This window comes from Heterodontus francisci, chromosome 4 (genome assembly GCF_036365525.1).
Source record: "Heterodontus francisci isolate sHetFra1 chromosome 4, sHetFra1.hap1, whole genome shotgun sequence".
Taxonomy (NCBI): domain Eukaryota; kingdom Metazoa; phylum Chordata; class Chondrichthyes; order Heterodontiformes; family Heterodontidae; genus Heterodontus; species Heterodontus francisci.
The window spans coordinates 21,810,355-21,828,154 of record NC_090374.1 but is presented as its reverse complement, the minus strand read 5'-3'; the positions used below and the strand labels follow the sequence as shown (position 1 = coordinate 21,828,154).

Below are 17,800 nucleotides of genomic sequence, written 5' to 3'. Positions count from 1 at the left end.
ATTCTTTATAAGCAAGGGAGTGAATGGTTATTGGGGGGGTAGGCGGGAATGTGGAGTTGAAGTTACAATGAGATCAGCCATGATCATGTTGAATGGCGGTACAGGCTCGAGGGGCCGAGTGGCCTACTCCTGCTCCTAATTCGTATGTTTGTATGTACGCCATAGGAATGTAATCAAAAAATATTGAAACGTTGTCCAATTTACAATATTAACTCATTACTTTGAGTTGAATGGAAATGATTACAAATCCTTATAAATCTGTGTGGACACAAAATATTGGACTGTAATTTTATTGTGTAGCAACAGAAGTTGATGCATTAACAACTGCTATGCATAAAATAGATCGTAAGCTTCAGTCTATTAATTTGAAGAATTATTCCCAGTGTTCAGATCATTGCTAAAGGTAGAATTGCTTTTCATAATGTACATTGAAGCAGTAGTCGGTGGAAGCTTTTCAGTGTTGAGTTAAGACTGTCACATTCTGCATAATACAAAAGCAAATTTCTCAAAGTAAAGAAATCTAGTCATAAGAACATGAGAAACTGGAGCTGGAAAGGCCATTTGGCCCCTCGAGCTTGCTCTGCCGTTCAATAAAATCATGGCTGATTTTCTATCTCAGCTGCACTATCCACATATCCCTTCATTCCTTTAGTTCCCAAAAATCTGTTGATCTCTGGCCTGAACATACTTAACAAATGAGCAATCTCCACTCTCTGCAGTAGAGAATTCCTAAGGTGCACAACCTTTTGACTGAAGAAATTTCTTCTCAGCTTAGTCTTAAATGGCTGACCTCTTTATTCTGAGACTGGGACCCCATGTTCTCGCCTCCCTAGCCAGAAGAAACATCTTCCCAGCCCTCTAACAATTTTAATACCAACAGAGACCCACAAAACATTTGCGGTGAAATTAGTATCTTTATTGCAACAGTACTTCCTTAAATCCCAATCCAATGCCATTTCATGCCATACTGATCCTATCCCCTTCATCCCTCTATCATTCCCATCCTGCATTCCTCACCACCCAGCCTTCCCCATGCAGTTTCAGTTCTCCACGTTTCACGGCTTCCACGTCACTAGCCTTGCAGGTTTTTGGCTGTTTTGACCTCCTTATTAATAGCAGCCCTGGTCTCATTCTTAAGGTAAATAGGGGAGAGCAGTATAGACTGTCATGCGAGCATCACGCACGTCCTGCGAACAAATACAAAAAGGAAAATTCAATTGAAGCTGAAATATGCTTATTCAGAAATTGAGAAATTCAGCAGTTGATTACATAGTCATGCATTATCTGCTTCCAATCAAACCTACCAGTTAAATTTTAATAGCTTATGAAGTGTGACAAATTTATTTTGATTGTAGCTGGATAAATGTTATCGGAGGCGAATGCATGAATTTTCAGAAGTTATTTGATGGGGTTCCACATAAGGTTACAATCCAAGTTGAGTTGCATGGAATTAGAGAGAACCTTGATAGCAGGGATAGGAAATTAGTTGGGAGTAAAAATCAGGGAACTGGGATCCAAGAGACAGTCTCATGATGAAAAGTAATACTACCCTGTGTTCATTGCTGGAGTCCCCATTTTTCACTTTACTTGGGAGTAAAGGAGTTTATATTGAGTTGATTCTAAGCTTAGAAGTAAATGGAATCATGCCAAAGTGAGCAGGAAATTGCAGTAGGACATTGTAGGCTTAAGAGAGTGGACAAAATTCAATCTGAGTGTGAGCTGTTAGGTTTTGGGTATAAATTTGGGAGATGGGAATAAGGAAGTACTGGGATAAATGAACAAAAGTTTTAGTAGTCCAGGAACCTACATTCTTACAAATTAATTTGCAGATGCAAAAAGTTCTCAAAAGACTATTTGGGTGCTGGGCTTGATCTTGAGATATAGAACGTTTCAAGTCAAGAAAATACTACTTTGGTCGCACACAATGCTGATCAGATGTTGTTTAAAAACTTGAGTTATCGTCCCTCGAGATGAGGGAGTGAAGGTGTTGTCTGACCAAGGTTTTTAAAATTGATTCCCTGGCAACAGACAGATGGGGACTGACTGTTCTGTGTTAATGGCCGTGTGGAGGCCAGAACAAAGGAATGTAAACTTAGAATTTAAACAAAGCTGGTGAGAAGTGAATTTAGGAAAACTTCTTCAAAAGCAGGTTTGTAAGAATGTGGAACACATTGGCATGGTTTACCATTGATGTAGAGTCAATTGAGGTATTCAAAAGGAATGTGGATAATTATTTGGGAATTAGGAGTATTGAGAGATATGGAGAGCATTGGGATTAGAAAGACGAGAGCTGGCAAATGCTTTATTGGCCAGATGGCCTACTCCTTTTACTGAGAAGTCTATGACTCTCCCTGATCGTGAGATTTGCCTGATGAGAAATGTTTTTTTTTAAATATATTTTTGCTTTTATTTTCAATTTTGCTGTCTGCCTGGTTTTATTTTTAAACATTGTTTTTTTTACCTTCCTGTCTTGGCAAATATAATTTTTCCTTTTAATTTTGAATTACAAATTTGACTGTCTCTGTGGCTTTGCATTGGTGTATTGTGATTTTGGTGCTGCTTACAGTTTAAGTGCTGGTATTATATAAACAGTAATAGAAGTGGCTCCTATTTTGGTATTCTTGTTGCCTCTTCCTAAGTCAGTTAAATCAAAATTATTTTAAAGCCTTTGAATGCTATATTCATCTGTAAAAATGGCAGTATGTAGAATTTCACCATATGGTTGAATTTGTAAAGGTGGAATCATAGAAATCAATGGACATTTCTTAGTTTTCAGTGTTGCATGGGCGCATAACAGAAAGCATTATTGTCACTTAGTAAATTACTTTATAGCAAACAACTACCAGAGACCTTTTTTTGACAGTTTTTAAAGCATCAGTGTTGCTCTGCAGGTCATATTACACTGGATTGAAACTTTACCATGCATATTTACCTACTTTTCTTTTAATTGATGTCCCAGTTAGCATGTACATTCAACCAAGGAAGGTCTGATGTTTTGGTGGAGAAGAGACCTACTGGCTTTAGATCCCTGTGTTGTTTGATGCATACATCCATTGCCAGATGCATAGGAGGGCTTTTGCTGGTTCTCAGTAGGACTGTAAACTGTGGCTCCTTAACTGATGGAGATCCAATCCCTTTAGATCAGTGGAGTATGGGGTGCGGAAGCATTTTTTTGCTACTTATTCCTACAGCAGGTGACATGTATAGTGGCTGAGTGAGGAGCACAGTGACCATTGCAAATTGCAGTGGGACCTGTAACCCATTCACTGGCATCCAAGTTGCAGGAGAATGCGGTGAACCTAAGTGGGCCTTGTTGGCTGGAGGAATTGAAAACACAAAAGCAGTCCAAGTATCTGAGCAGTTTTAACAAAGAATGTACGTTTGGCGTGCCTTATAGAAACTTCACAATGTCCCCATTCTGCCTTTATATTGCTAATTATAGAGCAAAAAGTTTTTTTTTGTTGTAATTTGTCTTGAGCAGTCAAGATGTAGAGTAACTTATTTTTAAAGACACAGAAACTTAAGCTCTGGCGTAATGTATATTTATTTCAATAGGAGTATTTGGCAAGACTCCGGCAAATACGACTTCAGAACTTCAATGAAAGACAAGAAATTAAAGCAAAACTTAGAGGAGAAAAGGTATACACTTAGTCCCTTATATTGGAAATTTCTATTTCTGTTGCTGTCTAATGGTTTCAGTGGATCCTTTTTTTTCCCTGCATGATTGTGACATAAATCATTTGATAGTTGGAAACTTATAAATCTGGAAAAGGAATTAATTATTTAGAGCGGTGATAGCTCTTCAGAGAGTCAAATGAATAACACAAGCTCCTCGCATGAATCTTTGAAAAGGCTTCATCATCTGTGTATAATTTTTTTGAAAGGGTATTGGGCCACTTTTTCTTGAACCATTGGAAGGTCAGAGGATCCCTCCATCCAAGCTCTCACTGAATGTCATGAGTTGGTTGTTGGCCATTTCCCCTCCACTATCTCTCTCCTGTTGGATGCATTATTCACCAGATTTTAGTCAAATCACACGTCCCCTTTCTATCACTGGGTTCCTTGTGACTGTGGTTATACTTTAAGCCATTCACTTGTAATAGTTGCATAGCATTTAAGAGGTGTTTGTCTCAATAACTAAAACACTGGAACCCAATTCTAAACTATTTTTGGTATTGTCAAACTTGATGGTTCTCTGTCCTCGTTCTTTTTTCTTTCACAGAATCATAGGGCTGTATTCCCAGCTGTATGTAGATATATTGGAAGTGATGCCCTCTTCCACTCGCACACTTTTATTGGAAGCTGCACCGGTCCACTCCAGCAGCACTCTGAATATAGTACAATTTATCATGCAGTTTTGTAACCCAAATATGTTTTCAGTGTTCAACTTCATTACCCCAGGGACAAGCATCTACTTCAGTTACCACTGACCAAAGCCGCTGAAGATGGGAGCATAGGAACAGGAGTAGGCCATCCAGCCCCTCGAGCCTGCTCCGCCATTCAGCCAGATCATGGCTGATCTTCTACCTCAACGCCATTTTCCATACTATCCGCATATCCCTTGATATCTTTAATATTTAGACGTCTGTAATATATACTCAATGACTGAGCTTCACAACCCTCTAGGGTAGAGAATTCCAAAGATTCAGCACCCTCCGAGAAGAAACTCCTCTTCTCTGTTCTAAATGGCCTACCTCTTATTCTGAGACCGTGTCCTCTGGTTCTAGACCCCCTGGACAGGGAAAACATCTTTCCTGTATCAATGCTGTCGAGCCCTGTAAGAATTTTGTATGCTTCAATGAGATCACATTTCATTCTTCCAAACCTTAGAGAATATAGGCCCAGTTTCCTCAATCTCTCCTCATAGGATAATCCCGCCATCCCAGGAATCAGTCTGGTGAACCTTTGTTGCACTCCCTCTGTGGCAAGTATATCCTTCCTCACCAAGGCTCTACACAATTGCAGCAAGACTTCTTTACTCTTGTACTCATCTCCTCTTGCAGTAAAGGCCAACATACCACTTGCCGTCCTAATTGTTCATCCTCAAGTGGCTTAAGTGAAATAGTTGTATCTCTATTATTTGGGCTGTCACAATTGATGGCCATGCTTTCAGTGACCTAGGTTCTAAGCTCTGGAATTCCCTCCCTAAACCTTTCTGCATCTCCATCATCTTTCCTGCTTTAAGACACTGTTTAAAACTCACCTTTTGGACCAAGCTTTTGGTCACCTGCCTGATGCTCCCTTCTGTGGCTCGGTACTGGATTTTGTCTGATAATGCTCCTCTGAAGTGCCTTGAGACATTTTACGACATTGAAGGTGCCCTGTTGTTTGTTATTAAAGCAAAAGATGCTTGTTGGGCGTATTTATGCTTGTAGACCTTCTCCATGACTTGCAGTATTAATAGGTTATGCAACAGCAGTCAATATGCCGTTAGTAATGTAAATAAGATCAATTCATGTTTGAATCTGAGTCACAATTGCATGCTTGTTTTATCCATATCATTCTTCAGTGTGACAGTGATGGTTCAGATGGGCAGGAATCCAGTGATGAGGCTGAGTTAAAGCGCAAGAAAATTGAAGCACTTAAGGTAAGATTTGGCAGCTCCTTTGCAACCACCGTCTATAACCTGAACCTCTTCTGACAACTATTAAAAATATTTTGGCTGACCCAGTAGTAAGTCCTACTTTCAGTTTGCTATACAGTTGTATAGGACTTTGGTTCGGCCACATTTGGAATACTGCGTACAGTTCTGGTCGCCACATTATCAAAAGGATGTGGATGCTTTGGAGAGGGTGCAGAGGAGGTTCACCAGGATGTTGCCTGGTATGGAGGGCGCTAGCTATGAAGAGAGGTTGAGTAGATTAGGATTATTTTCATTAGAAAGACGGAGGTTGAGGGGGGACCTGATTGAGGTGTACAAAATCATGAGAGGTATAGACAGGGTGGATAGCAAGAAGCTTTTTCCCAGAGTGGGGGTTTCAATTACTAGAGGACACGAGTTCAAAGTGAAAGGGGAAAAGTTTAGGGGGGATATGCGTGGAAAGTTCTTTACGCAGAGGGTGGTGGGCACCTGGAACGCATTGCCAGCGGAGGTGGTAGATGCGGGCACGATGGAGTCTTTTAAGATGTATCTAGACAGATACATGAATGGGCAGGAAGAAAAGAGATACTGAAGCTTAGAAAATAGGCGACATGTTTAGAGAGAGGCTCTGGATCGGCGCAGGCTTGGAGGGCCGAAGGGCCTGTTCCTGTGCTGTAATTATCTTTGTTCTTTGTTCATTACACAAGTACCTCAAAAACCAACATGCCTCATGCATAAGTTTTATTTTAGTCACCAGCATTGAATCATTCTGTCTTGTAACCTCCCTTTCCAATATTCTTGTGGAGATTTTTGAAACTTTGGTTCTTTGTCTTCTGTCTGTTGTTATTGCTGAAATTTGACAGTTTTCTTTTAAGGAACTGACAAACTTTTAGGAACTGTTTCCCAGCAATAGTTACAGGTTAAACACAAATTTGGTGCATAAATCATCAGGAACTTCTGGGGCTTCTTGTGCATTTGCTTCTTTGGTATGACTCAAAGTTCAAACTAAAGCAACAATTAAATTTCAAGCCAGTTTTATATTTGCAAAGTGCCTCAGTATCAACTGAAAGCACTTTTATTTTGTGGATTTGTTGATTGCCTGAGTGGTTCAGATAAAGGTGAACATATCGCTTTCAAACAATTTGTGCCCAGGAGCCCAAACATCTTGATGTTTCTGCACAAAAATAGTGCTGCAAGTACTGTTTGCATCAGGTTTAACATTTGCTGAGGAGCCAATATTCTCTGCACACTCCTTACTTGCAGACATTGCACAACTCGCCAATAAGGAAAGTAAAGTGGAGATTTGAACCCCACTTAGACTTGGTACAATGTAAAAATGTATCCTGGGTCAAGGTTGATGGGGATTTATGCAACACCTCCTTCGGAGCCCAGGAGTCAGTGCCTAACTCTACAAAAATTAGACAGTTGTTTGTAAGAGAGGCTTAAAATAAGAATTAAGGTGTAAAAGGCTATAATCAGTTCTGTGTCTAGTTAGTTAATTAAAAGAGAGCTCGTCTGGGTGTTTGGTGTAAAGTTTCATTTTTGTTCGATTGTATGGAAATATGAGAAAGCATAGGTCTCACAGTATCGTATATCCTCCAAGCCTTCTCATTCCCAGAGTTAGTAGTCTCAGGCTGTTCAAACTCTCCTTAGAGCGGAAATAACTGAAGCCGGGTCTCAATTTTGGTTTTTTCTGTAGAACCGCCAATAACTAGATATCTTTGCTGTTGAGAGTCAACCAGAAAGGTACATGGTGTGCAAGGTTTAATGATAGTGTCTTATATATTATTACCTCATGGCATTTAGAATCACCAGAATAGTTACAGTGCAGAAGGAGGCTATTTGACCTGTCAAATCCATGCTGGCTCTTTGCAAGAGCAATTTAGCTCGTCCCACTCCTCACCCTTTCCCTGCAGCCCTGCAAATTTTTTCTGTTCAGATGCTTCTCTTGAAAGCTACAATTGAATTGCTTCCACCACACACTCAGGCAGTGCATTCCAGATCCTAACCACTCGCTGTGTAACAAGATTTTTTCTCATGCCATCTTTGGTTCCTTTGCCAATCACCTTAAATCTGTGTCTTGTGGTTCTCGACTCTACTGCCATTGGGAAAAGTTTCTCCCTATTTACTCTCTCTGGACCCCTCATGATTTTGACCATCTCTATCATATCTCCTCTCGACCTTCTCTTCAAGGAGAACAACCCCAGTTTCTCCAATCTATTCATGTAATGGAAGTCCCTCATAGAATTATAACATAGCTACAGCACAGAAGGAGGCCACTCAGCCCATCATGTCCTTGCCGGCTGTTTGTATGAGCTACTCAGCTACTCCCACTCCCCTGCCTTTCCTCCTCATCCCTGGAACCATTCTCGTAAATATTTTCTGCACCCTCTCTAATACCTTCACATCTTTCCGAAACTGCAGTGCCCAGAATTGGACACAATATTCCAGTTGAGGCCTAACCAGTGTTTAGTGAAGGTTCTTCATAACTTCCTGCTTTTGTACTGTTTGCTGCTATTTATAAAACTCAGGATTCTGGATCCCTTTTTAACCACTTTAACCCTTTTTAACTTGTTTTTATTTTAGATTTCCAGCATCTGCAGTATTTTTCTTTTATCCCTTTTAATCACATTCTCAATCTGTCTTGCCACCATCAATGATATGTGCACAGATACTCCAGGTCTCTTCTTGCACCCCTTTTAGAATTATGTCCTTTAGTTTATATTGCCTCTCCTCGTTCTTCCTACCAAAATGTACTACTTCACACTTCTCTGCTTTAAATTTCATCTGCCATGTGTCCGCCCATTCCACCAGCCTATCTAGGTCCTTATGAACTCTATCAGTATCCTCCTGCATAGTTTGCAGTATTTCCAAGTTTTGTGTCATCTGCAAATTTTGAAATTATACCCTGTACACTTTGCGCTATCTCACTTTGGCAAAAGACCCGGTTAGCTTTCCTTCTTACTGCTGCACTTTGTGCTGTTGGTTTGTGAACTCAATGCTACCAGATTCCTTTCCTCTCTGTTGTGTTTTATCACTGAGAACCTTTTAGTTTATATTATCACTGTTTACTTCCCTTCTCTAGTCTCAGTACTTTGCACTTGTCATTATTAAATGCTATTTCTGCTCATAAACATATCATCTCAATCTATCTAGATTTTGTTGTATTTCATTTGCCTCTTTCCCTATTGTTTGAAAAGTCCCATCCCAACTTAATGCCATCTGAAAACTTAGACAGCTTTGTTTCGGTCCCCAGCTCTGGAATAACATTTATACATCTGAAACAGGACTGATCCCTGTGGACCCTATTCATGACCCTTGCCATGTTGACGCAGCTCCATTCATCAGCCCCCTTTGCTTTTCCTAGTTTGGCCAATTTTCAATCCATTTTATTCCACACAATAATGTAAATTGTAAATTTGTAATTATAAATGTTCATTAAATACATAATATTTATAATAACTATATAAATAATTCATGAATAGAGGTATTGAGTACAAAAGCAGATGTTATGATGAACCTTTATAAAGCAGGTTAGGCCACAACTAGAGTATTGCATCCAATTCTGGTCACCACACTTTAGGAAGGATTTGAGGGTCCTAGAGAGGGTGTTGCCAGAATGGTCCAGTTATCAAGGATTTTAGCTACAAAGTTGGGTAAGAGAAGCTGGTGTTCTTCTTGGAGTAAAGAAGACTGAGAGGAGATCTAACACAAGTGTCCAAGATTTTGACAGGTTTGGACAAGGAAAAGTTCTTTCTATTAGCTGATGGTATAAGGGCTAGAGGACACAGTTTTAAGGTTTTGGACAAATGTTGCAGGGGGAATGTGCGCAAGAATTTTTTTATGCAGCGAGTCGTAATGACCAGGAACTCTCTGCCTTTGAGGATGGTAGAAGTGCCGACGATGAATGATTTCAAAAGGTAATTGGATAGGGACTTGAGGGAAATAAATGTGCAGGGCTCTGGTGATAGAGCAGGGGAATGGGACTGACTGGATTGCTCCATGGAGAGTCCAAATGGACTCAATGGGCCGAATGCCGCCCTCCTGTGCCATTATGACTCTGACCTTTTTGCCTTTGTAGTCTAGCTGCTTGCCTTAGTGAAATCTTTATATGTGAATGATGGTTGCATTTATTGCCAATGCTTTGTTGCCCTGAGCAGATAGTAATGGGACTTGCTCAAAAGCTGCAGTCCTTGTGGTGGTTGTGCTCCCATGATAATGTTGGGTAAAGTCCAAGTCAGTGTGATGACATTCTTGTCCTTTTCACTGGTGGAAATCATGGGAGAGAGAGTGAGAGAGATATTGAACTAAGCTTGGCGAGGTGCTGCAGTGCATCCTGTAGATAATGCATATTCCAGCCATAGTGTACTGGTGATGGTGGATATTGAGTTCAGTAACTAGAAAGCTGCTGAAATATTCTGATTTGATATTCTGAAGTAGAACAAGAAAGAAGGACCCATGATAGGAAAAAGCGGGGAGAGGTTAAGTGGCAGATGTCATGGATCAGAATGCAAATGGAGTGCGAAATAGTTGTAGTGAAAGACAACGCATGAGGCTAGACCAAGTGCTAATGGCAGAATAATGAGTAAGTCTGTACGAAAGCAAGAACATGAAAAATAAGTGTAAGCCTAGCACATGGTAAAAAAATAAATGAATAAAATTTTAAAAGAATATATAAATAAAAAAGTAAACAAACAATAATGGGCGGTGCGGTGGTTAGCACCGCAGCCTCTCAGCTCCAGCGACCCGGGTTCAGTTCTGGGTACTGCCTGTGCGGAGTTTGCAAGTTCTCCTTGTGACCGTGTGGGTTTCCGCCGGGTGCTCCGGTTTCCTCCCACAGCCAAAGACTTGCAGGTTGATAGGTAAATTGGCCATTATAAATTGACCCTAGTAGAGGTAGGTTCTATGAACAACTCCATAACATCATTAGCAGCATCCCCAACACCGAACACCTATTCCTGCTGGGGGACTTTAATGCCAGGGTTGGGGCCGACCATGACTCATGGCCCTCCTGCCTTGGGCGCTATGGCGTTGGAAGGATGAATGAGAACGGGCAGAGACTGCTTGAGTTGTGTACCTATCATAACCTCTGCATCACCAACTCGTTCTTTCACACTAAACCCTGTCACCAGGTTTCATGGAGGCACCCAAGATCACGTCGTTGGCACCAGCTAGACCTCATTGTCACAAGGCGAGCCGCCTTAAACAGTGTTCAAATCACACGCAGCTTCCACAGTGCGGACTGCGACACCGACCACTCCCTGGTGTGCAGCAAGGTTAGACTCAGACCAAAGAAGTTGCATCATTCCAAGCAGAAGGGCCACCCGCGCATCAACACGAGCAGAATTTCTCACCCACAGCTGTTACAAAAATTTCTAAATTCACTTGTAACAGCCCTTCAAAACACTCCCACAGGGGATGCTGAGACCAAGTGGGCCCACATCAGAGACGCCATCTATGAGTCAGCTTTGACCACCTACGGCAAAAGTGCGAAGAGAAATGCAGACTGGTTTCAATCTCATAATGAAGAGCTGGAACCTGTCATAGCCGCTAAGCGCATTGCACTTTTGAACTACAAGAAAGCCCCCAGCGATTTAACATCCGCAGCACTTAAAGCAGCCAGAAGTACTGCACAAAGAACAGCTAGGCGTTGCGCAAACGACTACTGGCAACACCTATGCAGTCATATTCAGCTGGCCTCAGACACCGGAAACATCAGAGGAATGTATGATGGCATGAAGAGAGCTCTTGGGCCAACCATCAAGAAGATCACCCCCCTCAAATCTAAATCGGGGGACATAATCACTGACCAACGCAAACAGATGGACTGCTGGGTTGAGCACTACCTAGAACTGTACTCCAGGGAGAATGCTGTCACTGAGACTGCCCTCAATGCAGCCCAGCCTCTACCAGTCATGGATGAGCTGGACATACAGCCAACCAAATCGGAACTCAGTGATGCCATTGATTCCCTAGCCAGCGGAAAAGCCCCTGGGAAGGACAGCATTACCCCTGAAATAATCAAGAGTGCCAAGCCTGCTATACTCTCAGCACTACATGAACTGCTATGCCTGTGCTGGGACGAGGGAGCAGTACCCCAGGACATGCGCGATGCCAACATCATCACCCTCTATAAAAACAAAGGTGACCGTGGTGACTGCAACAACTACCGTGGAATCTCCCTGCTCAGCATAGTGGGGAAAGTCTTTGCTCGAGTCGCTCTGAACAGGCTCCAGAAGCTGGCCGAGCGCGTCTACCCTGAGGCACAGTGTGGCTTTCGTGCAGAGAGATCGACTATTGACATGCTGTTCTCCCTTCGTCAGATACAGGAGAAATGCCGTGAACAACAGATGCCCCTCTACATTGCTTTCATTGATCTCACCAAAGCCTTTGACCTCGTCAGCAGACGTGGTCTCTTCAGACTACTAGAAAAGATCGGATGTCCACCAAAGCTACTAAGTATCATCACCTCATTCCATGACAATATGAAAGGCACAATTCAACATGGTGGCTCCTCATCAGAGCCCTTTCCTATCCTGAGTGGTGTGAAACAGGGCTGTGTTCTCGCACCCACACTATTTGGGATTTTCTTCTCCCTGCTGCTTTCACATGCGTTCAAATCCTCTGAAGAAGGAATTTTCCTCCACACAAGATCAGGGGGCAGGTTGTTCAACCTTGCCCGTCTAAGAGCGAAGTCCAAAGTACGGAAAGTCCTCATCAGAGAACTCCTCTTTGCTGACGATGCTGCTTTAACATCTCACACTGAAGAATGCCTGCAGAGTCTCATCGACAGGTTTGCGTCTGCCTGCAATGAATTTGGCCTAACCATCAGCCTCAAGAAAACGAACATCATGGGGCAGGATGTCAGAAATGCTCCATCCATCAATATTGGCGACCACGCTCTGGAAGTGGTTCAAGAGTTCACCTACCTAGGCTCAACTATCACCAGTAACCTGTCTCTAGATGCAGAAATCAACAAGCGCATGGGTAAGGCTTCCACTGCTATGTTCAGACTGGCCAAGAGAGTGTGGGAAAATGGCGCACTGACACGGAACACAAAAGTCCGAGTGTATCAGGCCTGTGTCCTCAGTACCTTGCTCTACGGCAGCGAGGCCTGGACAACGTATGCCAGCCAAGAGCGACGTCTCAATTCATTCCATCTTCGCTGCCTTCGGAGAATACTTGGCATCAGGTGGCAGGACTATATCTCCAACACAGAAGTCCTTGAAGCGGCCAACATCCCCAGCTTATACACACTACTGAGTCAGCGGCGCTTGAGATGGCTTGGCCATGTGAGCCGCATGGAAGATGGCAGGATCCCCAAAGACACATTGTACAGCGAGCTCGCCACTGGTATCAGACCCACCGGCCGTCCATGTCTCCGTTATAAAGACGTCTGCAAACGCGACATGAAATCGTGTGACATTGATCACAAGTCGTGGGAGTCAGTTGCCAGCATTCGCCAGAGCTGGCGGGCAGCCATAAAGACAGGGCTAAATTGTGGCGAGTCGAAGAGACTTAGTAGTTGGCAGGAAAAAAGACAGAGGCGCAAGGGGAGAGCCAACTGTGCAACAGCCCCAACAAACAAATTTCTCTGCAGCACCTGTGGAAGAGCCTGTCACTCCAGAATTGGCCTTTATAGCCACTCCAGGCGCTGCTTCACAAACCACTGACCACCTCCAGGCGCGTATCCATTGTCTCTCGAGATAAGGAGGCCCAAAAAGAAAAAAAAAAAGAAAGAGGTAGGTGGTAGGAGAATGCTAGGGAATATGGGGTTAATGTAGGATTAGTATAAATGGGTGGTTTTTGGTCGGCCTGTTTCAGTGCTGTATCTCTAAATAAAACATGGTCTGAAATTATTGAACTCTGTGTTGAGTCTAGAGGCTGTAGAGTGCCTAATTGAAAAATGAGGTGCTGTTCCTCGAGCTTGGATAGGCTGATGATGTTTCCTTTGGAACAGAGGAAGCTGAAGGGCGATTTAATCGAGGTGCGTAAAATTGAGGGACCGAGACAGTGGATAAGAAAGACTGATTTCCATTGGCAGAGAGATCAGTATCAGTGTCATATATTTAAAGTAATTAAATCAGGTGGAAGAAGTAAAGGGGAGTTAGAACATAGAACATAGAACATAGAACATAGAACATACAGCACAGAACAGGCCCTTCGGCCCACAATGTTGTGCCGATCCTTTGTCCTCTGTCAAGGACAATTTAATCTATACCCCATCATTCTCCTTTATCCATATACCTATCCAAAAGCCTTTTGAAAGTCCCTAAAGTTTCTGACTCAACAACTTCCCCGGGCAAGGCATTCCATGCCTCGACCACTCTCTGGGTAAAGAACCTTCCCCTGACATCCCCCTTATATCTCCCACCCTTCACCTTAAATTTATGACCCCTTGTAACGCTTTGCTCCACCCGGGGAAAAAGTTTCTGACTGTCTACCCTATCTATTCCCCTGATCATCTTATAAACCTCTATCATGTCACCCCTCATCCTTCTCCTTTCTAATGAGAAGAGGCCTAGAATGTTCAGCCTTTCCTCGTAAGACTTATTCTCCATTCCAGGCAACATCCTGGTAAATCTCCTCTGCACCCTCTCCAAGGCTTCCACATCCTTCCTAAAATGAGGCGACCAGAACTGCACACAGTACTCCAAATGAGGCCTTACCAAGGTCCTGTACAGCTGCATCATCACCTCACGGCTCTTAAATTCAATCCCTCTGCTAATGAACGCTAACACCCCATATGCCTTCTTCACAGCCCTATCCACTTGAGTTGCAACTTTCAATGATCTATGCACATAGACCCCAAGGTCTCTCTGCTCCTCCACATGCCCAAGAACCCTACCGTTAACCCAGTATTTTGCATTCATGTTTGTCCTTCCAAAATGGACGACCTCTCACTTTTCAGGGTTAAACTCCATCTGCCACTTTTCAGCCCAGCACTGCAACCTATCCAAGTCCCTTTGCAGACGACAATAGCCCTCCTCGGTATCCACAACTCCACCAACCTTTGTATCATCTGCAAATTTACTGACCCACCCTTCGACTTCCTCATCCAAGTCGTTAATAAAAATCACAAACAGGAGAGGACCCAGAACTGATCCCTGCGGCACGCCACTGGTAACTGGGCTCCAGGCTGAGTATTTACCATCTAAGACCACTCTCTGCCTTCTATCAGTTAGCCAATTCTTAATCCAACTGGCCACATTCCCCACTATCCCATGCCTCCTGACTTTCTCCATAAGTCTACCATGGGGGACCTTATCAAATGCCTTACTAAAATCCATGTACACCACATCCACTGGTTTACCCTCATCCACTTGCTTGGTCACCTGCTCAAAGAATTCAATCAGGCTTGTGAGGCAAGACCTACCCCTCACAAAACCGTGCTGACTGTCCCGAATCAAGCAGTGTCTTTCCAGATGCTCAGAAATCCTATCCCTCAGCACCTTTTCCATCAACTTGCCTACCACCGAAGTAAGACTAACTGGCCTGTAATTCCCAGGGTTGTTCCTATTCCCTTTCTTGAACAGGGGCACAACATTTGCCACCCTCCAATCACCTGGTACCACCCCTGTCAGCAGAGAAGATGAAAAGATCATTGCCAGCGGCTCTGCAATTTCATCCCTTGCTTCCCATAACATCCTTGGATATACCCCGTCAGGCCCGGGAGACTTGTCTATCTTCAAGTTATTCAAAAACCCCAACACATCTTCCCTCCTAACGAGCACTTCCTCGAGCTTACCAGTCTGTTTCACACCGTCCTCTTCAGTAATACACCCCTTCTCATTCGTAAATACCGAAGAGAAGTACTCATTCAAAACCTCACTTATCTCTTCCGGCTCAACACACAGTCTCCCGCTATTGTCCTTGACCGGACCTATGGTCCCCCTGGTCATCCTCATATTTCTGACATACGCGTAAAAGGCCTTGGGGTTTTCTTTTATCCTACCCGCCAAGCATTTTTCATGCCCTCTCTTAGCTCTCCTAATCCCTTTCTTCAGATCCTTCCTGGCCATCTTGTATCCCTCCAGAGCTATGCCTGTGCCCTTTTTCCTCAACTTTATATACGCATCCTTCTTCTTCCTAACAAGACTCTCAACCTCTCTTGTCAACCACGGTTCCCTCACATGACCATCCCTTCCCTGTCTGACAGGGACATGCTTATCAATGGCCCCTACTATCTGCTCCTTGAAAAAGTTCCACATTTCGACCGTGCCCTTCCCTGCCAGCATATGCTCCCAACTTATGCTCCTCAGTTCCTGCCTGACAGCATCATATCTACCCTTCCCCCAATTGTAAACCTTGCCCTGTTGCACATACCTATCCCTCTCCATTACCACAGTGAATGCTACAGAATTGTGATCACTATCTCCAAAGTGCTCGCCCACCAACAGCTCTATCACTTGCCCTGGTTCATTACCTAGTACCAAATCCAATATTGCCTCCCCTCTGGTCGGGCAGTCTACATACTGAGTCAGAAAAGCTTCCTGGACATACTGCACAAACACTACCCCATCCAAACTATTCGATCTAAAGAGTTGCCAATCAATATTTGGGAAGTTGAAATCCCCCATAATTACTACCCTGTGACTTCTGCTCCTTTCCAAAATCTGTTTCCCAATCTGCTCTTCCACCTCCCTGCTGCTATTGGGGGGCCTATAGAAAACTCCCATCAAGGTGACTGCTCCTTTCCTGTTCCTGACCTCAACCCACAGTGCCTCAGTCGGCAGATCCTCCTCGAAAATTCTTTCAGCAGTTGTTACACTATTTCTAACTAACAATGCCACCCCCCCACCTCTTTTACCACCATTCCTAATCTTATGAAAACATCTATAACCAGGTACCTCCAAAAACCATTCCTCCCCCTCACCTATCCACGTTTCAGTGATGGCCACAACATCGTAGTCCCAAGTGCCCATCCACGCCTTCAATTCACTCACCTTATTCCTGATGCTTCTTGCGTTGAAGTATACGCACTTTAACCCTTCTCCGTGCCCATCTGTCCTCTGTGACAGTGCTACCTTCCCCAATACCTCACTACACTCTTTGTCTTTCTGAGTGGACCCACTGGTCCCTGGATTACAAGTCCGGTTCCCATCCCCCTCCCAAACTAGTTTAAACCCTCCCGAACAGTACTAGCAAACCTCCCTCCCAGGATATTGGTGCCCCTCTGGTTCAGATGCAGCCCGTCCTGTTTGAACAGGTCCCATCTTCCCCAGAATGCAGTCCAATTATCCAAGAACTGGAAGCCCTCCCTCCTACACCATTCCTGCAGCCACGTGTTCAGCTGTGCTCTCTCCCTATTCCTAACCTCACTATCACGTGGCGCCGGCAACAAACCAGAGATAACAACTCTGTCCGTCCGAGCTTTCAGCTTCCAGCCTAACTCCCTAAACTCACTTCTAACATCTGTGCCACCCTTCCTTCCTACGTCGTTGGTGCCAATGTGCACCACGACCTCTGGCTGCTCCCCCTCCCCTTTAAGGATCCTGAAGACGCGATCACAAACATCACGGACCCTGGCACCAGGGAGGCAACAAACCATCCGTGCATCTCGCCTGCGCCCACAGAACCGCCTGTCCGTACTCCTCACCATCGAGTCCCCGATGACTAGTGCTCTCCCATTTTCCCTCCTTCCCTTCTGAGCCACAGTGCAGGACCCCGTGCCAGAGGCCCGGTCACTGCAGCCTGCCCCCGATAGGCCGTCCCCCCCAACAGTATCTAAAACTGTATACTTGTTGTTGAGGGGAACGACCACAGGAGATCCCTGCACTGACCTCTTCCCACCTCTAACTGTTACCCAGCTGCCTTTGATTTGTGGAGTAACGATCTCCGTGTAGCTTCTATCTATCAACCCCTCAGCTTCCCGAATGATCCTCAGTTCATCCAGCTCCAGCTCCAATTCCCTAACACGGTCTGATAGGAGCTGGAGACGGATGCACTTCCAGCAGGTGAAGTCGGCAGGGTCACCGGAGGTTCCCCTCACCTCGAACATTCTGCAGGAGGAGCAATACACTACACTGGCTGCCATTTCTTTTATTCAATTACCCCTTAGTTAAGTACAACTATAGATATTAACAAAAACAGTAAATAGCTTACCTGCTCAGTCCTTTTTGGTTAGAGGAGGAGGATGGGTGGGAGACACTACATGTGTAGTGGCTCGGGTTTACTCAGCTCCGCACCTTTAAGGAAAATACCTACCCAGGAGTCCTC

General features: G+C 44.0%; 1 protein-coding gene across 9 annotated transcripts in view; it reads left to right on the top strand.

Moving 5' to 3' along the window:
• Positions 1-17,800, top strand: part of nek1 (NIMA-related kinase 1) — a 168,086-nt gene that overhangs the window by 88,514 nt on the left and 61,772 nt on the right. For all 9 annotated transcript variants that reach the window (XM_068029276.1, XM_068029275.1, XM_068029277.1 and 6 more), the window contains 2 exons: positions 3,556-3,639; positions 5,510-5,587. In XM_068029276.1, the coding sequence (XP_067885377.1) occupies positions 3,556-3,639; positions 5,510-5,587 (162 nt within the window). The remainder of the gene's footprint in view (positions 1-3,555; positions 3,640-5,509; positions 5,588-17,800) is intronic.